Source organism: Chelonoidis abingdonii, chromosome 13, assembly GCF_003597395.2.
Source record: "Chelonoidis abingdonii isolate Lonesome George chromosome 13, CheloAbing_2.0, whole genome shotgun sequence".
Classification (NCBI taxonomy): domain Eukaryota; kingdom Metazoa; phylum Chordata; order Testudines; family Testudinidae; genus Chelonoidis; species Chelonoidis abingdonii.
Window position 1 is genome coordinate 10,441,841 of NC_133781.1, and position 25,804 is coordinate 10,467,644.

The 25,804-nt window shown below is 54.6% G+C and overlaps 1 protein-coding gene across 1 annotated transcript in view; it reads left to right on the forward strand.

Annotated features, from left to right (window-relative positions):
• Positions 1 to 25,804, forward strand: part of USP43 (ubiquitin specific peptidase 43) — a 192,005-nt gene that overhangs the window by 17,570 nt on the left and 148,631 nt on the right. Inside the window, 1 exon segment of the mRNA XM_032777059.2 lies at positions 9,119 to 9,259. Coding sequence (XP_032632950.2) covers positions 9,119 to 9,259 — 141 coding nt within the window.

The window sequence follows — 25,804 nt, forward strand, 5'->3', positions numbered from 1 at the left end:
CAACTCTTAAGGTAACCCAGAGGCACTATGACGGTGCGCTCATAAACCCACACTCTGGAATTTTGTTTTTCAACATTTGATTTTTCCAAATTTTTCCGAAGTGCCAGCTAACCACCATTCGCCCGGCCCTAATCCCCCGTGCCAGTTTCTCCAGGCTTTAGTCAGCTCAGGGGCGGGGAAGGAGTGCCACGTCCCCTATTTGCCAGCAGAACTGTCTATCTAGCAGCTTTCACCGGCACTGAACTTACACACAAATCATCGACAAGAAGAACAAAATGCAATCAGAGCATTTAGGTAGCATCAAAACGAAACGACTCATTCCGACTTTCAGACCATTTGACAAAAGCGAGCAAAGGGTACGGGAGGAGGAGGATCCTCCCTTAACCTTTACCCTGGTGGTTTGGATGTGGGACCCCGGTTCAGTTCTCCCCTCTGCCCCTTGAAGTCTCCCACATTGTAAGTTGGTGCTCAAACCCCTGAGCTGTGGGATATTCTGGAATTGGGCTTTCTCAGTCTCCTCTTGGAGCTGTTCCACTGTGGTTAAATAATTTCCTACTCATGGGAGCGGGGCCTGAAACTTGGGTCTCTCACATGCAGGGTGATTGCCCTAGCTAACCCCTAGGCTAGAGAGCTGTTCTCCCTCCCTTTCACTGGCCCAATGACTCTCCATCGTCCAGTGGCGTTGGAACATTTTTAGTAGTGAGGGTGCTGAAAGCCAGCCCCTTAGCCCTATTGGCACCCCCCCCCCCCAGGCTGGGAGCAGGGCTGTGTCTCCGGGAGGGGGGACCTGGACGGGGTAAGCGGGCCAAGACCACAGCTGGGGGCAGGCGTGGGGCCAGGAGTGGACGCCCAGGCAGGGGCTGGCAGCCGGGACCGCATGTGTGGGGCCAAGAGCAGAGCCCCAGCTGTGGGACTGGGTACGGGGCCCTGGGCATGGGGTCAATGGAATTGGAAAAGGTTCAGAAAAGGGCAACAAAAGTGATTAGGGATATGGAACGACTGCCATATGAGGAGAGATTAATCAGACTTGGAAATGAAATAAATAGGAAGCAGATTTAAAACAAACAAAAGGAAGTATTTTTTCACACAACACACAGTCAACCTGTGGAACTCCTTGCCAGAGGATAGTGTGAAGGCCAAGACTATAACAGGGTTAAAAAAAGAACTAGATAAATTCATGGAGGATAGGTCCATCAATGGCTATTAGCCAGGATGGGCAGGAATGATGTCCCTATCCTCTGTTTGCCAGAAGCTGGGAATGGGTGACGGGATGGATAATTACCTGCTGATTACTGGGATGATGACCTGTTCTGTTCATTCCCTCTGGGATACCTGGCATTGGCCACTGTTGGAAGATAAGATCTGGGCTAGATGGACCTTTGGTCTGACCCAGTATGGTTCTTATGAAGGGTGCCTGGAACAATGATGCCTTCTTAGCCAGCATGCCTGCCCCTGCCTGTGTGCGGTTTGAGAGCTCTCTGGGGCCGAGAATGTCTCGCTCTTGTATGTGCAGTGCCTAGCACAGCGGGGCCCTGATCTCGATGGAAGCCTCCAGACGTTGCCATAATACAAATCGCATCCAAAAGGGCCCATTTGCTGCAGTCACCGAGAGAGGCTGGACACGGGACCACACACTGCCGTTCTGAGAGCCCGCTGCCCAGCACATCTGCCCTGTAGCCATGCACCCTCTGGGCCAGGTGTGGGTTGGAGTTGCGAAGTCTCGGAGTTGGCTTTTTTAGATTCCCGCAGGCTTAGCGCACTCCTGCTAGTGGGGCAGCGCTTGAAACAGTCCAGCAGCAAAGCACCTTGGTGGGAACAAGTGTTACAAACCCTAAAAGTGGAGCAAAAAGAAAAGCAGGTACTTATCCGGCCTCCATCGTCAGGCCATCCTGCTGCAGGAAGGGATGCTCAGACAACACCCGAGGAACCATTGTTTCCTGTTGCCCGGTGAAGTTCACACACGAAGCATAACACTTCTGGATTTAGCGTGAAGTGCGAATCGAGGCCTGGCACCCCACCCGTTCCTGCCAGCTGGGTGGGGGAAGCTCACACGCACAGAAAATACCCCCTGCCATTTTAACTTCAGGCTGAGGTATATTTTAACGCAGGCATTGCAAAGCAAGGGGGGAGAGAGAGCGACAGAGCCTTTGGAATTCCCAGCTGAGAGGCAGAGCTGCTGAGGGAAGCCCAGCCTGGTGGTCTAGCCTAACAGGAGCTTAGAATCTCCTTCAGGACTTTTGGGAAAATATGAGGCATCAAAATCAGAGGCTTTGCTGTGGGAGACAGAAGCACCCTGGTGCTGCAGAAATGGCTGAAACTGATTCCTGCAGTACAGCGGAACATGGCCAATTCCCACTGGTCGCCGGGGTGAGTTTACTGAATTAATGGCCATAGAAACCCAAGTCAAGGCGACTGATTCCTGAGAGGCACTTTGTTCCCTTCTGTGGACTGTTGGCTGTTATCTGCATTCTCGCAGCGGCCAGCTGAGCTCAGGGCCCCTGGGGCAGGTTCAGGACGTAAACACTCGCAGGGAGGAGGAGTTGCTGCCCCAAGAGTTACAGACAAACGGTGGAAGAAGGGAGATGTTGGGATCCCCACTTTGCAGACAGGGAACTGGGCCACAAGGGCTTAGCACCTGCAATCAGGGCCAGGTTCTCCATGTTCCCATGGGACGTGCATGGCTGGATTTCCAAAGGTGCGTGGCCTCCAACCTGCACCCAGCAGGCCAAGCTCCCTTACACATCTGACCCCAGTGGTGGGTGAAAGGGGCCCTGTGAGATCTGCACTGAAGGGGATAAGAGGCAGATGGCAGCTCTGTCTGGAGGAATGGGGACTCCATATTGCTACTGGGAAGGCAAGTGGGCCCTATAGTCTGTCTCGTGAGCTCCTCTATATTTGTTGCTGTTGTTTAGGGCTCTTTATGGTTGTTGCTAGTGGAGGTTTCTGGGTGCTGTTGCTCTCTACCCCCAAGTTAACTCTTCGGCCCTCTGGGATGCACCATTTTGCAGTGGTGGGACAGTTGCCCTGGCTCTGTGATCTGGCTGTGTGGAGAGAAGACAGTTTGCCCTGGGCAGAGATAGATCAGAAACAAGCTCTTCCTCTCTGTGGGATGGGAGCAGCTGTGAGGTGCCCTAGGGCTGGTTCCCAAACATCCCTGTGCCACTGATCACAAGTGGCGCGATGCTGAACGTGGCTTGTCCACCCCCCGCCGAATGCTCAGCTGTGGTCAGTGCCATGTCAGTGTTAAGACTCGGTAGGATCTGGGGTGGGCCGCAGGCCATTGAGACACCACCCTTCGGAGGAGATTCATGCATTGCAAGGCCAGAAGGGACGACTGTGATCATCTGACACAGGCCAGAGCACTGCCCCAAACCAGGGTGATGAGCCAGGCTCCCTTCAGCCCAGTTCAGGGGCCTTCCAGTATTTCCCTTTGGGAGAGAACAAGGGGATCAATAGTTCTGCTGTCCAGACTGGCATTCTCCCTCTGGGGGCCAAATCCCGACATCCGTATTCAAGGCCACATCCTGAGTTGGGTGTTTTGCCCGTCAGCACTTGGGCTTATACAGACTTGCAGCCGGTCACTGTTCAGGAGCCCAGCTCTGTTCCAGCAGGGCTTGTGGTACTTCACAGGGCTACTCCTATGCACAGCGCTCAGTGCGTCTGCTCGGTCTCCCAGGCAGTGTGATTAACCCCTGGCAGGAGCAGGTCTCAGCTAAGGCCGTGACTTTGGGTTCCCTGCTCTAGGCTGCAGCCTGTGACTTGAGGGCTGTGTTACAGATGGAGAGCTGGTGAGAAACCCAGAAGCCAGTCCGCATTCGCTATCAGTGTCCAATGGTCTGTTGCCCCTGGTTCTTTCTGCACTGGCTGGTTCTAGCTGTACCTGGACCCCCTGCTCCCCCAGCAGCCCACAGGACACTGAGCTTTCCAGCTGTGTATCGTGCAGGATACAGGCAGGGCAGGAGACTCTCGTCCGCTTTGGCCAGGTTCTGGTGCGTAAATGCTTGGACAGCAGATTAGGGTGTAATTACAAGGATTCAGAATCAATTACCATGCAAGCTGCCCTCTGAATCATGCACATTGTAATCCCCTTGAACCCAGCATGGCATCAGGCCCCTGCCACAGGCTTGCCTATGGCATGGCAGATGAGGGATAGCTCTGCCCTGGGGCTTCAGGTGGTGACTTATTGCAGATGTCCCTGAGGTTTGGGTGGGTTCTTACAGACTCGTCCTTCCTGCCAGCCCCACCACCTTGCTGCCTGGCTGCTGCAGGTGAGTCCTCCCTGCCGGAGGCTGCTGTGACGGGCAGCAGACCTGTTTCCGCCCAGACAGCGAACTCCTGCCCATGGGGCCTGGGAGCTCAATGCCATGCTGGGTGCAAGGGGATTACAAAGTGCCTGGTGCCTGCTGTGGTGGGGGGGTACTGGCCCGGGGAGTCAAAAGCAGTCAGGCACCTGCTGCTGGGGTGTAACTTGGCTCAGGGGATAGGGACTGGGTCAGAGGTTCTGATCCAGCCCAGCCTGGTCCCTGTGACGCCAGGAGGCTGGCTGCAATGAGCTGGCCTGAGCTGTGGTGGTAGACAGGAGGTGGGGGGTGTATCCAAGGAGCAGCGACACGGGCTCCCCCATTTGCCCCCTGGCTGGCAGCACACTGTCCCTGTGTGCAGGGGGCAGTGCCAGCACAGGTGCTAGGAGTTCGCCCGCTTCTGGATACCCAGAGACCTACAGGGCTCTGAATCTGGCACCGTTCCCCGATTTAGGGAATGGCCCGGGAGGACTGAGCCCCTCAGGACCAGGGCTGATCGCAGCCTCTTCTCTCTGCAGTGGGACCCCGGGCTGGGCTCAGCCTCTCGGAGAAGGTGGAGCCGTGGGAGCCCCAGGGTGGGCATGGGGAGTGGGTGGGCACGGCTAGTGCTGGCTCTGTGCTGCCAGGGGGTGAGAGCATGCCGCTAGGGATTAGGGGCTGCTGAACCTGTTAGCTGCTCAGCGCTCTAATTAGGACAGGTTTCGTTACCAAGATGCACTGGCCCCTCAACTTCAATTTGCAGAGCTGCTGAGCAATGGGCCTTGCCAGGCGTTGAGCAGCCCGGGGCACGTCCCCGAGCTCACAGCTAAATTCAGCTCAGCTATTTATGGCTCAGGACAGCAGGAGCCTGGTTCCTGCAGGGGCTGGGGCGAGGGACTGCACTGGGGTGGAGACAAATGGCAGGGCTAGCGGTGCCAGCAGTGAGGGGGTCCCAGCGATAGGCACCAGGTTCCTTAGCAGCTAGGTGTTAGTATCCCTTTGAAGAGGCCTAAGCAGGTGCACTCGGGCCGAAGTCAGCTTGGGGGTGGGTGGGCAGGCTGGGTGGGATCTTTTCATAACCACCTTCCCCTTTCTGGTTGACTCAGCTGTGAGCTAATGCTGGCCCTGCCCCCCAACCAGGTGGCCCCTGGGACACTGCCTCTGACAGGACCCCTCCCCCCGCCCCCCCACCGGCCGCTCCATGGCCCCCTGGGCGCTACCTCCAATGGAGTCTCCCAGCCACCCCCTGGCCCCCTGGGAGCTATGTCCAGTGCATTAGTGCACATACTTGAAATTGCCTCCGCATGCTGCCCCATGCCCTCCGCTCGCCCATGGAGCAATCCGTGTGGCAGAGCTGGCACTGGCAGCTGCTAGAGGGTCTGCTTCAGTCTGCGCCTCCCACACACACCTTCTGGGAGGGGCTGGTGGAGGGAGGGTACAGCCTTTTAGGAACCTCCCAAATTCCATCTCACCTCTGCCCTCTCGTGCCCACTTTCCCTTGTGCCATTCCCCGCTGCCTGCTTTCAGCCCGGCGAGCTGCCTAACCCTTGTCTCCAAGGTGCTGTTGATCTGCAAACCTGTTTTTCCAGCCTTCGAGTAAAGGTTAGGCAGCCAGGCAGCACAGGCGGGCGTCCCATTGGCCGTGGGCCTGTGTGGGGACTGCTAGGCTGCTCCGAAGGGATGAAGGGGACAACGTCTCCAAGAGGACCCCGGGGACTCTGCTCCCCCCTCCCCTGGCTACCAAGCAGCTGCTTTCCTGTATTGCAGCCCTGCCTGGCACCGTCCCCTGGCAAGGGCTAGTCAGGGAGTTTGCTCCCCCAGGGCTGGAATCCAGGAGAGGGTTCTGGCTCCTGTCACAGGGACAAAAAACCTTCCCCTCTTGGGCTGTAGTCAGAAGAGCCAGCGCCGCTCAGAGCACCCGCTGGATGCCAGTCCAGCTGCAGGCAAACAGGGCCTGTGTCACCCACTGACACTGTTTGCCTGTGCTGTCAGAAAGGCCACAGCTGTGTAGCTCCCTTGCCATACAGCTGGGTCCCCCTAGGAAACACAACAGCCTTGCACTAGGGCCCAGACATCTAACTCCCTTAGAGCATCAGGGCCTAGGGCAGAATTGCACCCAGTACCAATAGCCGCTAATGGCCTGCGTCACATCGTGGACTGTCATAGCCATTCCCGCAGCTGGATCCATGTCATTCTCCTCCTTTTTGGGGTGGGGAAACTGAGGCACAGACTTGCCCGAGGTCATCCAGCCAGCATGCGTCTGTGAGAGCTGGGACTCAACCCCCTCTGCTCCTATCTCCCAGGCTTGTGTCCTACCCTGGAACCATGCTGTGTCCCTGGCTGGCTGAGGGGCTGTGTGCTGTGGATGCCTGTGCAGGGGGGTTAGCAGGGATTTTGGAGTTGAAGGGGCTGCCAGTGTGGAAGCTGTCACGAGTGCTCTGCTCTCTTTGCAGAGGCCCGTGGGGAGATCAAAGCAGTCTGACTGTAAATAGGCTGCTTTCCGCCAGGCTTTGACTCTCTAATTGATTTCTGGAGCAGTGTGGTGGCGTTTCCACGCAGCTGTTTGTTTTTACAAGGTTGGCATGTTGCTTTCCACTTGGCATGCACGCTCCTGCTTGTGCTTTTGCTGCAGATTCCCCAGCACTTAGCAGCCCGGCCTCAGGTCTTCAAGTGTTGCACTTAATGAGTGTAATGGTGTCTAGAAACTGGCTCAATATGCAGCAGTGTGTGTGAAGAGAGAGTTAGCCTCCAGGCACCGGCCAAATGGGATGGATGAAGCTGTAGGTCCTTCGGGCTTCCATGAGAAAATTGATAGCCTGGATTCCCTGTGGCCTGGAAGTTCCTGAAATTAAAGCTCATACGCTGGACAAAGAGCAGGATGGTCTAGTGGTTAAAGCATTTGCATGGGGCTTGGGAGATCTGGGTTTAGCTTCCAGCTCTGCCACAGATTGCTTGCACTACCTTTGTCCATCACTTAATCTTTCTGGGGATAATATTATTAGTCAGTCTTGTCTGCTTTGGTTGGAAGCTGTGAGGGGCCAGGGCTGTCTCTCAGTAGGTATATGTTCCTGCCCCCAGTGCTAGTGTCATGCCGCGAGTGAAATATGTGACCTCTTTGCTCTATTGAGTGTGTGCACCTTGCACAGAGACCTGCAAAGTGCTGAGGAGACACCCATCGACCCCCATGCACTGGTCACAACGTGTGGCATGGAGTTTTTCTGGGGACTGACTCTTATTGGCTTGCCGTGCCACCCTGGTCAGGAGCCTGGAAGGCTTTGTCTACCTACACTGCATTGTAAATCCGGTGCTGTGAGACTCCACGTTTCCATGCTGCACTGGAAACCTGGGCTTACCATTGCTGGACCTGGGTCTTCCAGCCATGCTGATGTGTCCACACTGCATGCACCATGCCTCTGCAGCTAAACCTGTGTGCACGCTGCATGGTGACAGGGCTTGGTCCCAAGTCTCAGCAGAATTCTGGATCTGATTCCCCTCCTTCCCCCAGCAGGATCCTGAGTGCTCACTGACCTGAGTCAGGCTGATGTTCGTGTAGACAGAAGTGGGGCTTGAGCTTGGGCTCAAACCTGAGCCAGAGCCTGGCTTAGTGTGCTGTGTGGACACACCCAAAGGGAACCTGCCTCCGCACATTGCAAACGCCATTAGAAGGCTGCACTTGTAGTAAAACGCCTTTAGTAACAGAGACAATTATTTCCTTAAACTATTCCCTTTATTGGCAAAGAGCAGCTCAGCTTCCTTCATAAACCAGAGACCCTGCAGCCCCTCTGGAGTGCCAGGAATGACTCAGAGGCTTTATTTGCCCTGGAGCAGTGCAAACAACAGCCCTGAGGTAAAAGTCAAACGGCTGGGATGTGCACAGGGGTTCAGCTCCTTAGAGGCTTAATTCAGGACGCTGAATTCACTGCCTGTCCATTGCAAGTCATTGTTTAACAGCTTAATAGTAGGGAAACTTCCATAGTAGACAGCACTTGTGGTAGCAAATGGATCCACCATGCCAGACTCCCCTACGTGGACTTTGGTAGAGTTACGCTAAGGAATAACCTGACCCATTGACTCAGTGTCTTCTCTCCTATTGCATGCAGGGCAGGCTGTTACCCTCCAGCAGCTAGAAGCCCCAGCCAGAGGCAGGAGGGGCAGGGCCTGGTGATGGGCCACGCAGCTCCTTGGCTGTAGATCAATAGTCCAGTGTGGGCCTGGTCAAAAACACTCGGCTCTCTGATGGCCTCTGTGACCATCAGCTGGTGACTGTGGTACCATCTCTTGGTGGCTGGGTGTTCTGATCTGTGGGCCCCACCCAGTGGGGTAGGATGCAGCATCCCGTGCCTGAAGCATTGGGGACCAGGGTCTTTCTAGCAGGGCAAGGAAGAAACAATTCCATGGGAGCTGCAAGCGCGGTTTGGCAGGGACCTGAGCTGGGAGTTAGGAGTAGCTTGGATTTCGATCTGAACAATTCTATGCCTTGCACTGCCACAGACTCAGCGGGGAAGTGCCCTCTACAGGGTCACCAGCAAGGCTGCCTGGAGTGCAGAGGTCTCTCCTTCAACTCCTGGTTCTGCCAGGGCCGACGAAGCTGGGGCCCAGGCCCACTGCCGGACCCCGGTAATTTGTACCGGTTTCCCCTCACCTCTCGTCAGCCCTGGGTTGTTCCCTGCCCCAGTTAGCTTGTGAGATGTGCCAAGATCAGCCCAAGGTGATGTGGCTGCAGGGAAGCTGGCCCATGGCACACTAATCAGCTGTGTGCCATCCCCCCTGAGCTTGTTTGTGACCCCTTGGGTACCAAAGAGCTAATGCCAGTCCTCTATCTTTGTCTTCTGTTGTAGAATATCGTTGCCAAGTATGGCGCTCAGTTCCGGGGAAACTCGCAGCATGACGCCTTGGAGTTCCTGCTCTGGTTGCTGGACAGAATGCACGAGGATCTGGGCTCCTCGTCACCCAGCCAGAAGGCTAGGACAGCGGGCAAGGTCAGTGTCCTCTACCCTCCCTTGCCAGACATCTCTGCACTCTCTCCCCAGGGCACTGCTGTTGTAAGGAGCTGGCTGGGGTGTATGTGTTGCCACTGCTCTCTAGCGGGTGGGATCAGAGCTGCTCAGCTGTGTGTCCTAGGCCCTGCACTGCTAACAGAGATTCTCCTGCAATAAGGACCTGCGCTCTTGGGATGAGGAAATTGGAGTGAAGTTCTGTGTGGCCGCTGTGTTAGTGCAGCACTGGGACAATGGAAAAGACCTGTAGGATGAGGATAAATATGTCAAAGACTGTGAGATGCTCAGGTACTGTGGTGAGGGGGGCCAGGTAAGAACCATGGATAGACAGATGAGACCATGGATTTGGTACCCTCTTATCATGTTCCCTCACTCCCCGCACAGGGTCTCTCAGCCAGTCAGAGGCTGGAGTGTTTTCCTGAAACTGAGGGATAGTCTCTGTTTACTCAGTGACTCTTGGTGGGGGGAGTTGGGGGTGAGAACATGGCTGACTGGCCACTGTGCTGTTGGTATTTTCCTCCTGTCAGTGGAATGACCTGTGCCCTGGGCCCAGCCTTTTCCCGGTGCAGATCGGCATGGTTGTGCCATTGCAACGTCAGGGCAATGTGTGTCACCACACCAACCGTGGGGAGTGGCTGCTGCCTGCAGAGGATAAAAGCCCTACTGCTGGTGCCAGCTAGTACAGCTCCTCTTGTAGCCCAGGAGACAGAGGGCACTTTCTCAAACCAAGGCTCCTGGGTTCTCTTCCCAGGGCACTGGGTGTGTGGGTGAGCTGGCAATCATGGTGTTTGTGCCTGGGGCTTTGCTGCAACATGTCGTGGAGCTTTTTTAGCTGGGGGACAAGGGGCTTTCAGAGACTCTAGCACCACAGGGGACCATCCTGGTCTGACCTCTGGCATGGCAGTGTCTGAGCAGCCCCCAGCCAGCATTTGGGTCGAGGCGGAGCTGGGTCAACACAGAACATGCAGCTACTGCGAAGGGGCTCGTGTGCCTGGCAGGGGCTGCAGCATCGCAGACACACTGAACTCACTGTGTAGGGCAGGGACAGGCCCAGCAGGGAGCAATTCCCTTGTCACAACACACTGGCCTAGCCTGTCCATGGTTATAGCCCTGCCCTTCTGTTAAGTCGCACCCCCTGGAGCCTGCCTCTGTTTCACAGGAGCTTCTGCTTTCCCTGCAGCCAGTTCTGTGAAGCTGGGTGCCAGCAGAGCCTTAATGCGTCCCTCCTTACAGCACCTCTGGGGTAGGATGGGGTCATCCCCATTTTACAGATAGGGAAACTGAGGCACAGAGTGGGACTATGACATGCCAAGTCATTGGCAGAGACAGGAATAGAACTTGGGTCTTCCTATCTCCCAAATCCCTGCTTGAGCTGGATCTGGGCTAAGCTGGAACCTGGGTGCCTCCTTCCTGACCCTTCTAACTTGGCCAGTGGCGACCCCTGCATGAGCATCATTTGCAGCAGGAGTCCTTGTGTATGGCACATCCACGGGGTAAGCCCTTTGGCCCTGGTCTTGCTCCTCCACTGTGGCTTTGGGGTAGTGCAGAGGAGGCGTCAGACTTGTTGGTGCAAGGCACTGAGATCCCCCTTTCCAAGGCTGTGTCGTCACTCTGCATGGGATCCCGTGTGATGGGAGCTGCCTGGGTCCGCAGCAAAGGGAAACCACCCTAATAACAAGAATCTCTTGCATATACCTCCTGCCTTCCCGTGTCATCTTAGAGCTCTTTGCCAGCCATGTACCTAGCACTGAAATGCAGCCACTGCTGAGGTGGAACGCAGCAGCTCTGTAACTGTGCACAGCGACACTGCACCACAGTTTAAAACAGGAGGTGAAGGAAGATGTCATGCAAGGGCGATTGGGTGGGCAGACTGTAATTAGTCAAGCTGGGTTTTGGGCTAGAGTGGAGAGACCAGTTTAACGACTCTTATCTGTGACTAGACCTAGGATTTTACAGGTAGGCTCATTATTTGGTCAGTGGTTTATGGGAGCATATCTCAGCCCAGGGCTTGCCTGGAAGTTGCCCAGCCCCGTGTATAACTCTCACACCAGTCCTAGATCCTGCCACGCTGCTCTGGTAGCATGCTACCTCCACTTTGCACAGGCGTGACTGACTGCACGCAGCCCCAATGCATTGGACCCACTGAGTTTTGCTACTCATTATCTGCCTTGTTTGATTGGTTTCTTAAACCACATGGGATGGTTTCCTCTTCTTGACTGGTTGATTCCCAGACCTGCTAAGAGCTCTGAGTGGCTGTGAGAACAGATCTTGTGAAGTTAGATCTGCCACACCTTCTCGCTCTGCAAACATCCCTGCAAACCCTTCTCCTGCTTCCCTCTTCTGTCCTGGCCCAAGTATGGAACCAACCTCCTGCTCCCACCCTGGAGTCCCTCTGCTTCATCCGACCCACAGACTCTGTCAGTCACCCACCCTCTCCAAGGTGACCCCTCGCTCAGCACATCCTACCAAAGAACTGGCTGGCCTGGTTTTGGCTGCGGCCTGGTCTCGCCATGGGATTTGGCCAGCAGCAGCCAGCAAGCGAAGCCCATACGGAAGCTGTGGTTTACACCAGTAAAGTTTCCTCTGGCTTGAAATGGGTGTGAACTCAACTGGTGCAAAGCGGATGGCTGTTGCTAGGGCAGGCCAGGACAGCCTGGGGATTTGTGGAGTTTCTCTCTGTCTTCCTGGCTGATGTTCCTCGGCTTCCACCAGCCTTCATGGACGCTGTATGGACCACGCCAGGGGCCTGACCCTCTGGCTGCCAACACTGAGCACACCTGGGGAGAGACCCCCACACCTCAGCATTTGCCCCCAAACCTGCACTGAGGTTGGCCCCAAAGCATCCCTGCCATAGGTGGATTTTGCAGGACTGCCAGCCCAGTGTCTGCGTCATGCCAAGGGCCTGGTTTTTCTGGGGGCTCTGCCCCTGTGGTGGCAAGGCCTTGGGAGCTGGTTCCAGCTGATGTTGCAGTGCCCTTGATGTGAGCCCCCCTGCCCACTGGGGGGAAACCCATGTCTCCACGTGACTGCTAATCTTGGCATGCAGGATGTTCTCTATCATATCCCTCCTAGTGCTGACCTCTGGCATGGTGCTAAGGGGGTGCTGTGCTGCAGTGAGGGGTGCTCTCCCCTTACCTCTGGGACTCAGATCTGACCATATGGAGTCATCTCGTTCTGAAGACCAACCTCTATGGCTAGAACAAAGGGAAGCCCCTCCCCCTCGTCCCAAAGAGAGAGAACTAGCTAACAGTTAGAGAAGGGAAGTGTGCATCAGGATTCCTGGGTACTGAACCTCTCTCTGCCAGCGACCTACTGTATGCCCTTGGACAAATCACATCTGCTCACTCTGCCCCGCCTGCAGCATAGGGTAGTGCCCCTGGCCTGCCCCCAGGGGCCTTGCAAAGCGCTTTGAGGTACTTGCTGCAAGGGCCTGTACTTGGACGAAGATCATCGCTGTTGTTCAAACAGCTTTGTGCGGCACAGGGGCTGCACAGCAGCAATGCTTAGAGCCGGACAGCTCTGACCCCATCCTGCTGCATCCTGTGGAGGGAGGCTCGGGATGCACTGACCGTCCTGTGGACTGGGCAGAGAGTGAGCACAGCAGAATGGGGGGTCTCCAAGGGAATGAGCTGCCTCCATCCATCCTGGAGACCCCCACCTCCAGAGGCACAGTGAATCCATCAGCTTGAGCACACAGGTAGTGCGTCTGCCCACAGACAGCTCAGGACCATGAGAAAAGTGGGAGAAGCAGGGGCTAGGGAAGCCAAAGAGCTGGTGGGAGCAGGGCCCGACGCAGGCATCTGTGGCTGCTGGAGCACTCAGCAGGTTTAACAAGGTTCCTCTGCCTTCATCTGGCTACGGCATCCACGTTGCGCTTTGTGTGGGCCACAGGCCCCTCAGGAGGGCCCCTGACCCTGTTTTCATCCTTGGCTGGGCCTTGAATGGGGTTGTTAGGCTGGGACCCAGAGAGAGACAATAGGGGAAGGCAGAGCTTTGAAAGCTGCTGCTCCCCCATTGTGTTCTCTGGCTTCGGGAGGCCTGGCAAGTGGCTGGGGCTGAATGGTGTCTGAGCTGGGGCTGAAAGGAGATGGCAAATAATGTGCTGCTTGTGATTCGCGGCACACAGTTGCTTGGCTGGCCCTCTGCCAGTGGCACATCTGCCTTCGCGGACGTCCTAGCCTTAGGAGGGGTCTGGCTTTGGGCTGTTCCTCCTTCACCCGTTCAGTCACCTCAGGGAGGCGATGTCCTTTCCGATGGTGCTCAAACACGGGGAGCAGGGTTGGCCATCTAGAGGGGAAGTCTGGCCCAGTGGCTAGAGCACTAGCCTGGCACTTGGGAGACCTGGGTTCAAGTCCCTGCTCTGCCCCAGACTCATGGGTAAATCCCTTAACTTCCCTGTGCCTCAGTTTCCTATTTATGGAATAGGGATAATAGCATTGCCCCACCTTGTGAGATAAACATCTCAATCCTGGCCTGCTAATCCGGTCCTGGTGCCCATGTATCCCTGCCAGTGAATGCACCTCATTCCTCACCCACTGCTACTCCAGCTCCTACCCACTCTGGGAGCATGGCTCTTCTACAGACCACTGGGGATAAGGCTGAGTCCCGCCACACTCGTTTCACCTCTGGCCACACACCCTGCTTCTGAAGTGGGGTCTCTAGTGAAGCAAGGCTGAGGCTAAGCGCCTGTCACAGGGCAGCCTGTCACTGCTCGTGACCGGCAGGATCCCAGCCAAGCTCACTGCAGACATCTCCGCTGCCCCCGCGGGGAACCGGCAACTAACGCGAGTTCCTGGGCCGTTTCATACAGGTTAATTCTGTGGGACGTTAAAGCCCGTGCTGCTTGGCCGCTGTCTCTGCGTTTGCCAGCACTCCCCTCTCCGCGACATTCCAGTGCCCGTTAGAAGCAGAGGCAAAACATTGCTGTGTGTATGTTTGCTTGGGTGAATTGGCTTTGCAGCTGTTGTAGTCAACGGCCCATTGCCCCAGTGCCCAGCAGCAGGCAGAGGCTGCCTCCTGGTGCTGTGCCATCCCTTGGCTACATGCTGGTCTTGCTCCTCCCCTCCCTAGCTCCAACGAGGTCCTGGAATGGAACATGAGAACGGCCATGCTGAGTCAGACCAGTGACCCATGGGACCAGGTATCCGGTCTCTGACACTGCCCAGTAATGGAGCTTCAGGGGGAGTGTACAAAACAGGGCAATTTTGGAGAGATCCACCTCTGTGTTCCCCTCCCAGCTTCTGGTAGCCAGAGGTTTAAGATTGGCCTGAGTACCGGATTACATCTATGACCATCTGGCTAATGGCCATTGATAGACCTATTCACCATGAACTTATCCAGTTCTTTGTTGAACCCAGTTATATAGTTTTGGCCTTCACAACATCCCCTGGGAATGAGTTCCACAGATTGACTGTGCGTTGTGTGAAGAATTATTTCCTCTTGTTTGTGTTAAACCTGCTGCCTATTTATTTCATTGGGTGACCCCTGGTTATTGTGTTGTGTGAAGGGGTAAATACAACTTCCTTATTCACTTTCTCCACACCAGTCATGATTTTTATAGACCTCAAACATATCCCCTCTTATTCGTCTCTTTTCCAAGCTGAACAGCAATAATCTTTTCACTCTCCCCTTGTATGGAAGCCATTCCATGCCCTTGATTGTGCCAGTCTCTGAACCATGTATCCTCTTTGAGATGGAGCGACCAGAATTGGACAAAGCGTTCCAGGGGTGGGTGCACCATGGATTTATGTAGTGGCATCATATTTTCTGTCTTATTTTCTATGCCTTTCTTCATAGTTCCTAGCCTTTGTGACTGCTGATACGTATTGAGCTGAAGTTTTCAGAGAATGATTCCAAGATCTCCTTCTTGAGTGGCAACAGTCAATTTAGACCCCATCATTATATAGGTCTAGCTGGAATCATTTTTTCCAATGTGCAGTACTTTGCACCTATCAGTGTTAAATTTCACCTCCCATTTTATTGCCCAGTTTTATGAGATCCCTTTGTAACTCTTCGCAGCCAGCACATATGCCATTCTGTTGTTCACTCTCTTTTTCCAGCTCCTTAACGAACAGCACAGGAACCAGCACAGATCCTTGGGGGTTCCCGCTGTTTACATCTCTCCATTGTGAAAACTCTCCATTTATTCCTACCCTTTGTTTCCTATCTTTTAGATCCAGGAGAGGACCTTTCCTCTTATCCCATGACTGTTTACTTAAGACCCTTTGGTGAGGGACCTTTTCAAAGGCTTTCCAAAAGTCCAAGTACACTATATTCACTGGGTCCCCCTTCCCCACATGCTTCCCCATGCTGACTCCCTTGAAAAATTCTAACAGACTGGTGAGGTGTGACTTCCCTTTACAAAAGCTGTGTTGACTCTTCCCCAGCACATCGTGTTTATCTCAGTGTCAGATAATTCTGTTCTTCGCTACAGCTTCTGCCAGTTTGTCTGTCCATTACAAGCTATTTCCTCGCCGGGTGAGCCAGCACTTGCATCCTGCGCTCTGAAGAGGAACAGGCACTCAGTCAGGCAGGGCCGATCCAGCCGTTAACGTATCCCCTCGTCCCCTGCCTCCTAGCTCCCACGCACTCCTCAGAGAGAGGATTACAGTTCAGATCTATTCAGAATCTTGGTCACCCATGACGTCTGCCATCTCCTCCCACCTGCAGCCCTCATGGCGGGGGAGCACAGCATAACTCAGAGCTTCCCATTTCCACAGGGCCTGTCAGCTTGAAGCACTTTGCAAGCTCCAGCCAGGCTCTGATCTCACACTTGCTTTCCAGCCGTGTTGCTCTGCCAGCTTTGATGGGTAATTGCCAATTCTTCGAGTGCTGGTCCCTAGGTGTACTCCACATGGGGGACATGCATGCACACCATGCACCTGCCAGGATGCTTTGCAAGCAATGCCTGTTGGCCTGCACATGGTTAGTCTAGTTGGATAGCATTTTCCCCTTTTAAATCCCCACCTGGATTTAAAATCCTGAGGTTTATAAGAATAGCCATACTGGGTCAGACCAAAGGTCCGTCTAGTCCAGTATCCTGTCTTCCAACAGCGGCCAATGCCAGGTGCCCAGAGGGAATGAACAGAACAGGTAATCATTGAGTATCCATCCTGTCTCCCATTCTCAGTCTCCGACAGCCAGAGGTTGTTCAAAAATAGTGTTTCCTGTCTTCGTTCCTTTTCACTGAGGGATGAACATCAATGGCCTGGGTGAGGCTCATGTTTCTGCCAAGTGCAGCACCTGCTGCTTTTTTCCCTCAGGACTCGTGCGTGTGGGGAGCCGAGGCTCAGAAAACATCAGTCAGTTCAGGGCTGGGTACCCCCCACCCTGTACATCAGTCTCACAAAGCAGGCAGCGCCCCTCTGAGCATGAGCTTGGGAACAGGGGCTAGGACTGTTAAGCCGAAGGAGAAGGCTTGAGAGCAAGGTGCATGGCCACAGACAATAAGGATAAGCCATCTTCGTCTAAGTCTGCTCTGAAGAGAAAAGATCCCTCCCCAGCCCCGTCAAAGTCAGGAGAGCCGGCACGCATTGGTGCTAAGGACTTAGACAGGAGAAGGAAGCACCCAAGGGTTCAGATTTGACAAGTCTGACATCAGCTCTGATGGTGAAGGCTCAGGATAAACAGCTCCTGGTGCTCCCATCCCTTCTAGAGCAGCTGCTCCCATCCCTGCGTAACTTTGTTCCATCCAAGAGAGGAGAGTTTCTGTTCTCTCACTCGCTGCCGAAGTCAGTGGTGCAAGTGGCTACAGAGCAGCCAGGCCCCAGCCCCCTAAGGCTGCTCCTTCTGATAGGGGGCAGAAGTCACTTAGTCTACTCTTCCACCTCCCTCCAGTTCCGAATCTCAAATGACCAGGCCTTCTTGGCCAAATCTGATTTTACTAGTTACGCAAAGTGTATGGAATTTAAGGCCAAGCCCCCTGAAGAGAATGGGGCCTGCTTCCAGGCCTTAGTGGATGAGGGCAGATTGGTGGCCAAAACTTTCCTCTGAGTATTTTTGGTCCCTCCAGCATCCCTGGAGAGAGGGTAGGAGTGGGGGGTTCCTGTGCTGCATGTCCCTCACTCCCGTCTGGCTTGGGTTTAATTCTATTCCACCGAGGCGCTATTCTAGCAGGGGTGTAAATTGCTGGAACCGTCAGCCATCTGCATTCCCCTGCAGCCGCGGTTCCCTGGAGCACAGCTTGGGCTCTGCTTGTGGCTGGCTCCCCCAGCTCAGCGCTGTGCTTTAGACAGCATTAGCAAGTTTCATTAGCCCCTTTGCATGCAGCTGCCCCTCTCCCTTGCCTTGAGTCAGGCCTTCTTCCTGCAAACAGGACCTCAGGGTGAGGGTACAGAGAGGGCTGGGTTCTCTCTCCTACTCTGTGGATTCCAGTCCTGTTCTCCCTCTATGTGGCCATTAGGTTCTTAGCCCCTGCACTTTGGGGATAGACCCTGGGCAACGCCTGGCTGAACTCACCAGCTGCAGTGGGTCCCCAGTCTCTAAGCACAAAGATCCTGGAGCTGGCACCTGAGGGCGGCCTGCAGGGGCTGAGGGAATGGGAAGGGCATGGCTGTAGGAGGGGAGGGGAGGAGAGGGGAGGGGTGCCATGCCATGCGTCCGAGAGTACCCCTGCTCAGGGTGCTGGGCAATCATGCCTTGCTCATCCCTAAACACCTCCCCATGCTGGGCCCCCTGGGGCCCACCCCTCCTGGGCAGGCTGCCCACGTCCTCCTTCCCCACTCCACTTCTACCCCCTCCGCTCTACTCCAGTCAGGACCCACAGGCTGGGGATGAGGGTGGATGTGGAGCTCCCTGTCCCTGTCTGAGGGGCAGAAGACTGACAGCCTTGGGGACAGGCTCCCGCTCAATTTCACCCCGATTGCAGGGAGGTAACACTGCTCCTGCTGGGAATGGCAGCGCAGGCGCCCGGGGCATTACAGGGCCTCTGTCTTATACTGAGTTCTCACTGGCACCCAGAGGTGGCATTGAGCCCGTCAGAGAGATCGTGACGAGCGCCTGGGAACTAGGGATGTCGGAGGGACGGTGAAGAGGGGTTGGCTTCCTCAAGGGAGAGGGGCAGGAGATAAAGCCAGTCTGGGCCAGGCTGTATGTGGATCTGGTGGTGTCTCTGCTAGGTTCCTAGTGCCCACCCCGCACTCCCCTCCCACCTTGTAGCCAGAGCAGGATCGAATGACCCCCAGAGACTGAGCTCCCCACTGGCCCCAGACGACAGGGTGCAGGTTGTGGAGGGTTTGAGGGATGAGCAGAGCCCCCTGTCTCCAGAGCCATCAGTCTGGCACCTTCTGCCAGCCCCAGCTTCACTGAGATCTTAAAGAAATCCAGTGGGCAGGGCATGGTGATTGCAGGGCTCCCACAGCAGGGGGTGGGACCATGCCCCCTTGTGCCCTGAGGGTGAGGGGGCAGCGGGCTCGATTCCCCAGGGGATGGGTGCCTTGGCTTGTGGTTAGGCTGGGGTTGTGCTGGGCCAGGGCAGCGGGTAAGCAGACCCAGGCCTGCTGGGCTTTGCCAGCAGAAGCAGCCAGTTCAGGAGTTGGGTGGTGAGCCCAGCCAGGCAGGAGAGGAGCGGGGCCGGGCTTCCCACCTCAGCTCGCCCTAATCCTTGCCTGGGTTTTGGCAGTGGGCTCTCTGGTTTGATCCCATTTTACCAGCAGATTATCCCCTTTCCTGGGATCCTGAGTCCCTCCCTCTGTGCACGTACACACAATGTCTCATCAGCCCCGCGCAGGCAAGGGGCCCCCAGAGCCTCACCAGTGCCAGAGAAATTCCTGCCAAGGGACTCTGGCATTTGTAAAGTGAAACCCATCAGCCCATCTCGCCCCCTGCACTCTCGGCTCCCAGATGCACTCACCCCTACTGGGATTTTCCCTGGCAGGGCTGGGCTGGGTGGTCCTGGACTGAGAGACCTCCAGCATTATCCCAGCACTGCAGCAAGTGCTGCTGGTGGTTCACTTGGGGTGTCTCATCCCTCTGTGCTGACAATGAAACAGTGCCCCTTTGTGGTCCGGGTGGCTTGTGCTCTTTGAAGATTGCATGGCAACTTTTCTCCAGTTGAATGAACCCAGATCTTGAGCGTCCAGTGCCGGCACTGCAGCAGACCGCCTCTTCCCTGGGCACGGCCCCTGGGGATGGGCTGACTGCAGGGTTTTGCAGTGACACTGGGGTGTGTGTGCTGGGGACAGAGGCTGCTAGATTCTGAGATTGGGGACCCCTGGATGCAGCCTGCAGTGCCGACATGGCCTGTTGCCCTCTGTGGCCGGAACCAAGCCAGTTCTGCCAGTGGCAGAGGCAGGAACAGAAGCCAGGAGTCCTGATTCCTAGGTCGCTGCTCTGGTGCCCTGGCTTTGGGATCATGCTTCCTGCCCAGTCTGGAGCCCCTGGGAGGTGCTGGGTCTGCTTTTGCCCAACACTGGTTGGCCCTGTTCAGACTGTGCTTGGTGGTCTCTGCTTCCCACTGCCCAGCTCTGCCTGGCCCTGCAGACTGTAACTCCTCCAGACAGAGTGTGTCATTGAGGAGTGACTGTTGCACCTCCGGGTGCACTCTGTCATGTGTGAGTAGCATAGCAGCACAGCCAAGCAGCTGTAACATCCATTGCTAGGTGCTGCATCTCCCAGTCCCTTTGGCCTCCAGTCGTCTGCAGGCACAGCAAGCCCCCAGCACTGGCCCCACACTGTTTCCAGCCATAGGAACACAAGGCCTGGCGCAGCCTGCTCTGGGGTGGTCAGAGCGTGCCCGCTCACGGCTCTGGGAGGCAGAGACGGGCCATGCTGCTATTCTCACGGACACGGGAGCATCCTATTAGACCCTCCAGTCCACTCTCTGGGGCAGCACACAGCCATTCAGTGCTGCATGTTTACTGGGGCATTGCCCAATTTAGTTTTAAATGTGCCAGCACATCCCTTGGGATGCTTTGCAGAGAGCTGGGCTTCAGGAGGAGTCCCAGCTCTGCAGCCTAACCTGTCCCTTTCTCCCCTACCTAGTTCTAGCCTCCACAGGGCGCGCTCTTTAACGCCTCCCCCACTTTGGCCGTGCACACCCTGGGCTCCAGTGGAATCAAAGGTGCTCAGCTCCTCTCAGGATTGGGCCATAGATAAGTTGGAGATTTTTTGCTGAAACTTCTTTTGGTGGAAAACAGCAACGTGCTCAAACAGGGCATTTTGCGGGAAAGGGGCGGTTTCCAGGACGTTTTTGACTTGACAAAATGTTGGAAAGCAAAGGGTTGAAATGGTTGCGATGTGTTGGAAGTGAAAAGTTCTGGTTTTCTGGATGGGGTGGGAAGGCACATTCATGGTGTGTGTGTGTGTGTGTGTGTGTGTGTGTGTGGTGGGGGCAGCGGGGTGGTGGTGGTGATTCTCCTCTTTATACCACTCCAGGGGGTGCAATGGAGAGCACAAGCAGGGCCATATCTTTAACTGCAGTGAGGGGGAGGCAGGATAACCGGCAGTCTCCGTAGTCTCTGTACGTTCCCCATCTGCACAATATGGTAATGGCACTGCCCTGCCTCAGGGGGGCATTGTGAGGATTAATGCATCACGGAGTGTGAGGTGCTCTGATACCAGTACCAGGCCAGTGGGGGCGGAGAATTACCTACAGCAGATAACTAGATAGAGACACACCTGGCAAAACAGTAGGTCGTGACTGAAGCACAGAACTGTGCGGGCGCTGTGCTGGGGGGCGCTGCAGATCAGCAGTGGCACAGCAGTGCAGGCTGTTGGAGCACCCACCCATACCATGCATAGCTCCAGTCATTCCCATCTGCTCCAAGTCCTTCGGCGAAGGAACGGGAAATCCCTTGATCACACTGACTGGTTGGTTCGTTACCCTGGGATCTGCAGTGGAAGTTGAATGGCAGGTCAAATGCCAAAGGGATCAGGTAAAGTGAGCTGGCGAGGCGGTTCTGCCTCCCGCTGCTGTCTCAAGTCTCTCATCTCAACATCTGTTGCATGAAACTTTAAGGCATCAAAGGGGACAGCTGTCCTGAGAGCTGGTGCAGCAGGTACAGCTGCATCTACCAGGGGAAGGGAGCAGTAGATGAAAATTCTGCAGTGTGTATCAGGGCTGGGAAGGTGACAGTGCCCTCGCACTGGGAGGAGAGAGCGCCCTTTTCAGTCATGCCCAGCATATTGCAGGAAACCTCTAACAATAAGCCCATCTGCCCATGGCCAAGCTCTCCCCACTGGCCCAGGTAGATCTGCTTCCCACCTGCCAACCCATCAGCAAGGTGTGCTGTGAGCAGAGAGATGGAGCTGCTGGGAGGTCATTATAGCATCCTTTGTGCTGGCAGCAGCATCCAGCATGCTCTTCACATTGCAAATCCCTGCTCCACTGCAGACAGCTCCCACGCCAGAGGATGGGCCCAGCTTCATGGCCATCCAGGAAGCGGGGCAGACGGACTGAGACCAACCAAGTCTCCAGGGAGTCATCAACCTGCCTATTTGTGTCCTGCCGAGCCAGAGCAGATTGTCAGTGCTGTCTTCTTAAGGGCTTTGTGTCTGAGGGCCTGCTCCTGCCCCTGCTGTTAAGTAGCTGCAGGGTTCTGCCCCAGAGGTGTCTGCACTTCAGTGACAGGTGTATTTAATTTTCCTCAGTCCTTTGGGATTGTTCAAGAAGGAAGATGATATTATGGAAACCAGAAAGTTGGCAGCCCCAGCCTCCACCTCAAGACAAACAGTGGTTGCAACCAGCAGCCAGTCTTGGGGATCCATTAACTTCCTCGCAGAAATGAACTGAAACCAGAGTCTCTGCCCTGAAATTTCAGGGCTGGGAGGAGCAGCTCACATTGGAATCCCAGGACCTAAAACCCACTTCCCCTACAGCTTTGGTTCCAGTTTGGATGCAGAAGGATCAGGGACTTATATGAAGTATTTTCAAGGCCATTAGTAACTGAGGAGGATGTCAGACAACATCTACTAGGGATAAACCTTTTGAAAGCAGCAGACCCAGCACCCAAGAGTTCTAAAAGAGTTGGCCGAGGAGATAGCTGACTCGGTGATGTTAATTTCTATAAATCTTTGAATACAGGGGAAATTGCAGAAGACTGGAAGAGCGCTAATGTTTAGCCAATATTCAAAAAGGGCAAGTCGGAGGACCCAGGAAACTGTAGGCTGGTTATTTTGCCAATTACAGATGTCAGGCTAATGGAAATACTGATAAGGAGATTCAGCTGATAAAGACTGAATGGCTAGCAATACAATGAATGCCAGTCAACATGGTATTATGGAAAATAGATCTTGACAGACAAACTTGATTTCATTCTTTCAGGAGATTGCAAGTTTGATTGATAAATGTAACTGGATAGATGTAAAATACTTAGACATTAGTGAGGCATTTCACTTAGTATGGCACAGTATTCTAGGGTGACCAGATGTCCGGATTTTATAGGGACAGTCCCGATTTTGGGGTCTCTTCCTTATATGGGCTCCTATTACCCCCTACCCCGTCCTGATTTTTTGCATTTGCTGTCTGGTCACCCTGCAGTATTCTGATTAAAAAATATAACACTATACATTATCAATACAGCACATGTTAAATGGATTAAGAACTGGCTAACTGATAGATCACAAAAAGTATAGTTGTCACTGGGGACTCCTCATAAAATGGGGATGTTTCTAGTGGGGTTCTGCAGGGATCAGCAAAAGACCCAACATTACTCAAGATTTTTATCAATGACCTGGAAGTAAGTATAACATCGCTGCGGATACAATCTGTGGCTGAGTAAATGAGGAGGACAGGGCCATCATACAGAGCGATCTGGATCACTTGGTAAGCAGGGCCTGCTCAAACAAAAGGCATTTTAATAGTCAAATACAAAGCACTACATCTAGGAACAAGGATGGAGGCAAAAACCCGTAGAATGCGGGACTGGATCCTGGAATGCAGGGACTCTGAAAAAGATTGAGGGGTCACAGTGGACAAACAGCTCAATGTGAGTTCCCAGTGCAATGCTGTGGCACAAAGCGTTAATGTGATCTTTGGAGGTGTAAATGGGCACGGCGAGTAAGAGGAGGGGGGTGATTTTACTGCTGTGTCTGGCGTTGGCGAGACCGATGCTGGATCCTGCGGCCAGCTCTGGTGTCCACGCCCTAAAACGGATCTTGAAAAATTGAAGAGGGTGCAGAAAAGAGCCACAAAAATGATGTGAGGATGGGAGAAAATGCCATGCAGGAGAGACTCAAGGAATTTGATCTGTTTGTCTTCTCAGGTGTGTGGAGTGGGACCAGAGGACCTCTTGAGGGCCCTTCCCACCCTAAATTTCTGTGGCGATCGATCGAGAGGTGACTTGATTAGCGTCATGGGGAGGGAACACTGGGTACGGAGGGGCTCTTTAACTGAGCAGAGAAAGGCAGAACAAGAACCAAAGGCTGGAGACTGAAGCCAGGCACGTTCCGATGCGAAAATCTCGTACAATTATTTACAAGCCGAAGGATTAACCACTGGAACCAAGTGCCAGGGGAAGTGATGGATGCTCAGTCTCTTGATGCCTTCCAGGAAGAGATGCGTTAGTCAGACCCAACTCACTGGTCTCAATACAGGGGTAACTGGTTGAAATCTAATGGGCTGGAGATCAGAATTCAGACCCCTTCTGGTCTTATTTTCGATGACTCTGTGTCGTGGAGTGTGGGGGAGTCAGGGGCCTGCACCCCTCTTCCTGAGATTCACCGTGACTCTCAGCCAGCCAGTAAAACAGAAGGTTTTTTAGATGACAGGAACATAGTCCCAAGCGGAGTGTGTAGGTACAACCATAACTCCTCAATCAAGTCCTTCTGGGGGGTTCAGGGAGCTTAGACCCCAGCTTGGAGTTCCCTGTGTTGCACCACGCAGCCCAAGACTCACAACCAAAACTCCTCCAGCAGCTCTCTTCCCCCTCCCCCCAGCTCCTCCTCTCCTTTGTTTTCTCTCCCAGGCAGAAGGTGTCACTTCTGCCAACCCCCCTCCTCGCTCGGGTTACAGCTCAGGTAGCTTCCTTCAAAGGAAGTTCCCCATCCCCAATGTAACTCTCCTGCAACATTCCCAGGTCAAATCCACCGCACTTTCTTCTCCGTCACACTCTGTGGGGATGTGGCTGGAACCTTGTGACAACAGCAGCTCCTAGGAGATTTCTAATGCTCGGCATCTTGCTGATCTCAATGAGATTTCTGCCATGGGGGGTCAAAATCTGGTGGGAACAGCTCACAGGATCTCGGTGTTGTTTAATCCACAGACTGACTGTCCTTGCACATCCCAGCCTGACCCTCAGCTGGATCAAAACGCTCACACTGCTTCCTGGGCCCAGTGGGGCCGTTAGCTTAGGGATATGTTTCCTGGGGCAGAGAGGCAAATTCTAGTCAGGAAGATCAGTCAGATTTCAGCCCAGGGGTGCCTCATGAAATCAGGACACTCTCCAGCTTGGTTTATGTCCCCGAGTCCTTCTGCACTGATCCCTCTTTCCAGGCATCATTCTCCGGAGGGAGCCCGTTCTTCCTATTGGACTTCCCCCCCAGCCCCCCATGCTTGAGGCACACTCACATTCTGTCTCTGTTCACTGCTTTCAACCTAAAAATGCTCTCTCATTAGGACATCACTAGCTCTTTAATGTCCCAATGCCCGTTAGTGCCCAGGGGGTTGCACGGGGGATGAGTTTGGCCTTGGTTGTATCTCAGTACACCCCTTGCTCATCACTCATTCTCTTCAGCCACAGGACTCTTCCTGGCCACCAGGGGATGGCACCCATCCCAGGTACAGGTGCCAACTGGGGATGGCGTTCCCAGCGGGCAACTGTGCTGCTTGTGCACTGGTTGGCTGTGGGGTAGGGGACTCCACTGCCTGGTTAGTTGCTTAGGATTTTGTGGCCTTTTTCCTATTTAGCCACGTGTCAAGAGAGGCCGTATCAGTGTCCGTGGCTGTTGCTAGCCAATTGATAGCACCAGGACCTGCATCGGAATGAGAAGCTGCCGGGAACTCAAAGCAGACTTTAGCTAGGCATCTGTGGCATGAGCCGTCCTGGATGTCACTCGTGCGCAGTATCCTAGATGCTCTGACTGGTGCTGCCGGCAGCGAGACATCTGAGCCGTTATTGCCACATCTGAGCGCTGAGCCCAGGGGAAAGAAATGCACTCTTCATGTTAAAACAGCTCTGGCCTGTTTCCTCCGCAAGAGAGCAACTCTCAGGAAGCAGCAGCACGAGACAGAGATGCTGCTAGCAGCGCCGCAGAGCGCAGTCTGCAGCTGAGCCAGCCTGCCCAGAGCTGCACTTTAAAACCCATTCCCCTCGAGGCTGCTTACATCTTTAATGTAGCTGAGGTGCTCTGTGTGCGCTTATGCCAGTGTATCTGTCTGGCTGAGTCCTGAGCTCTCCCTCTTCCTGTGCCTCTCTCAAAATCAGACAGTTCTTCGAGATGTGTTGCTCATATCCATTCCAGTTAGGTGTGCGCGCGCCGCGTGCACGTTCGTCGGAAGATTTTTACCCTAGCAACACTCGATGGGTCAGCAGGGCGCCCCCTGGAGTGGCGCCGCTATGGTGCTGGATATATACCCCTGCCAACCCAGCC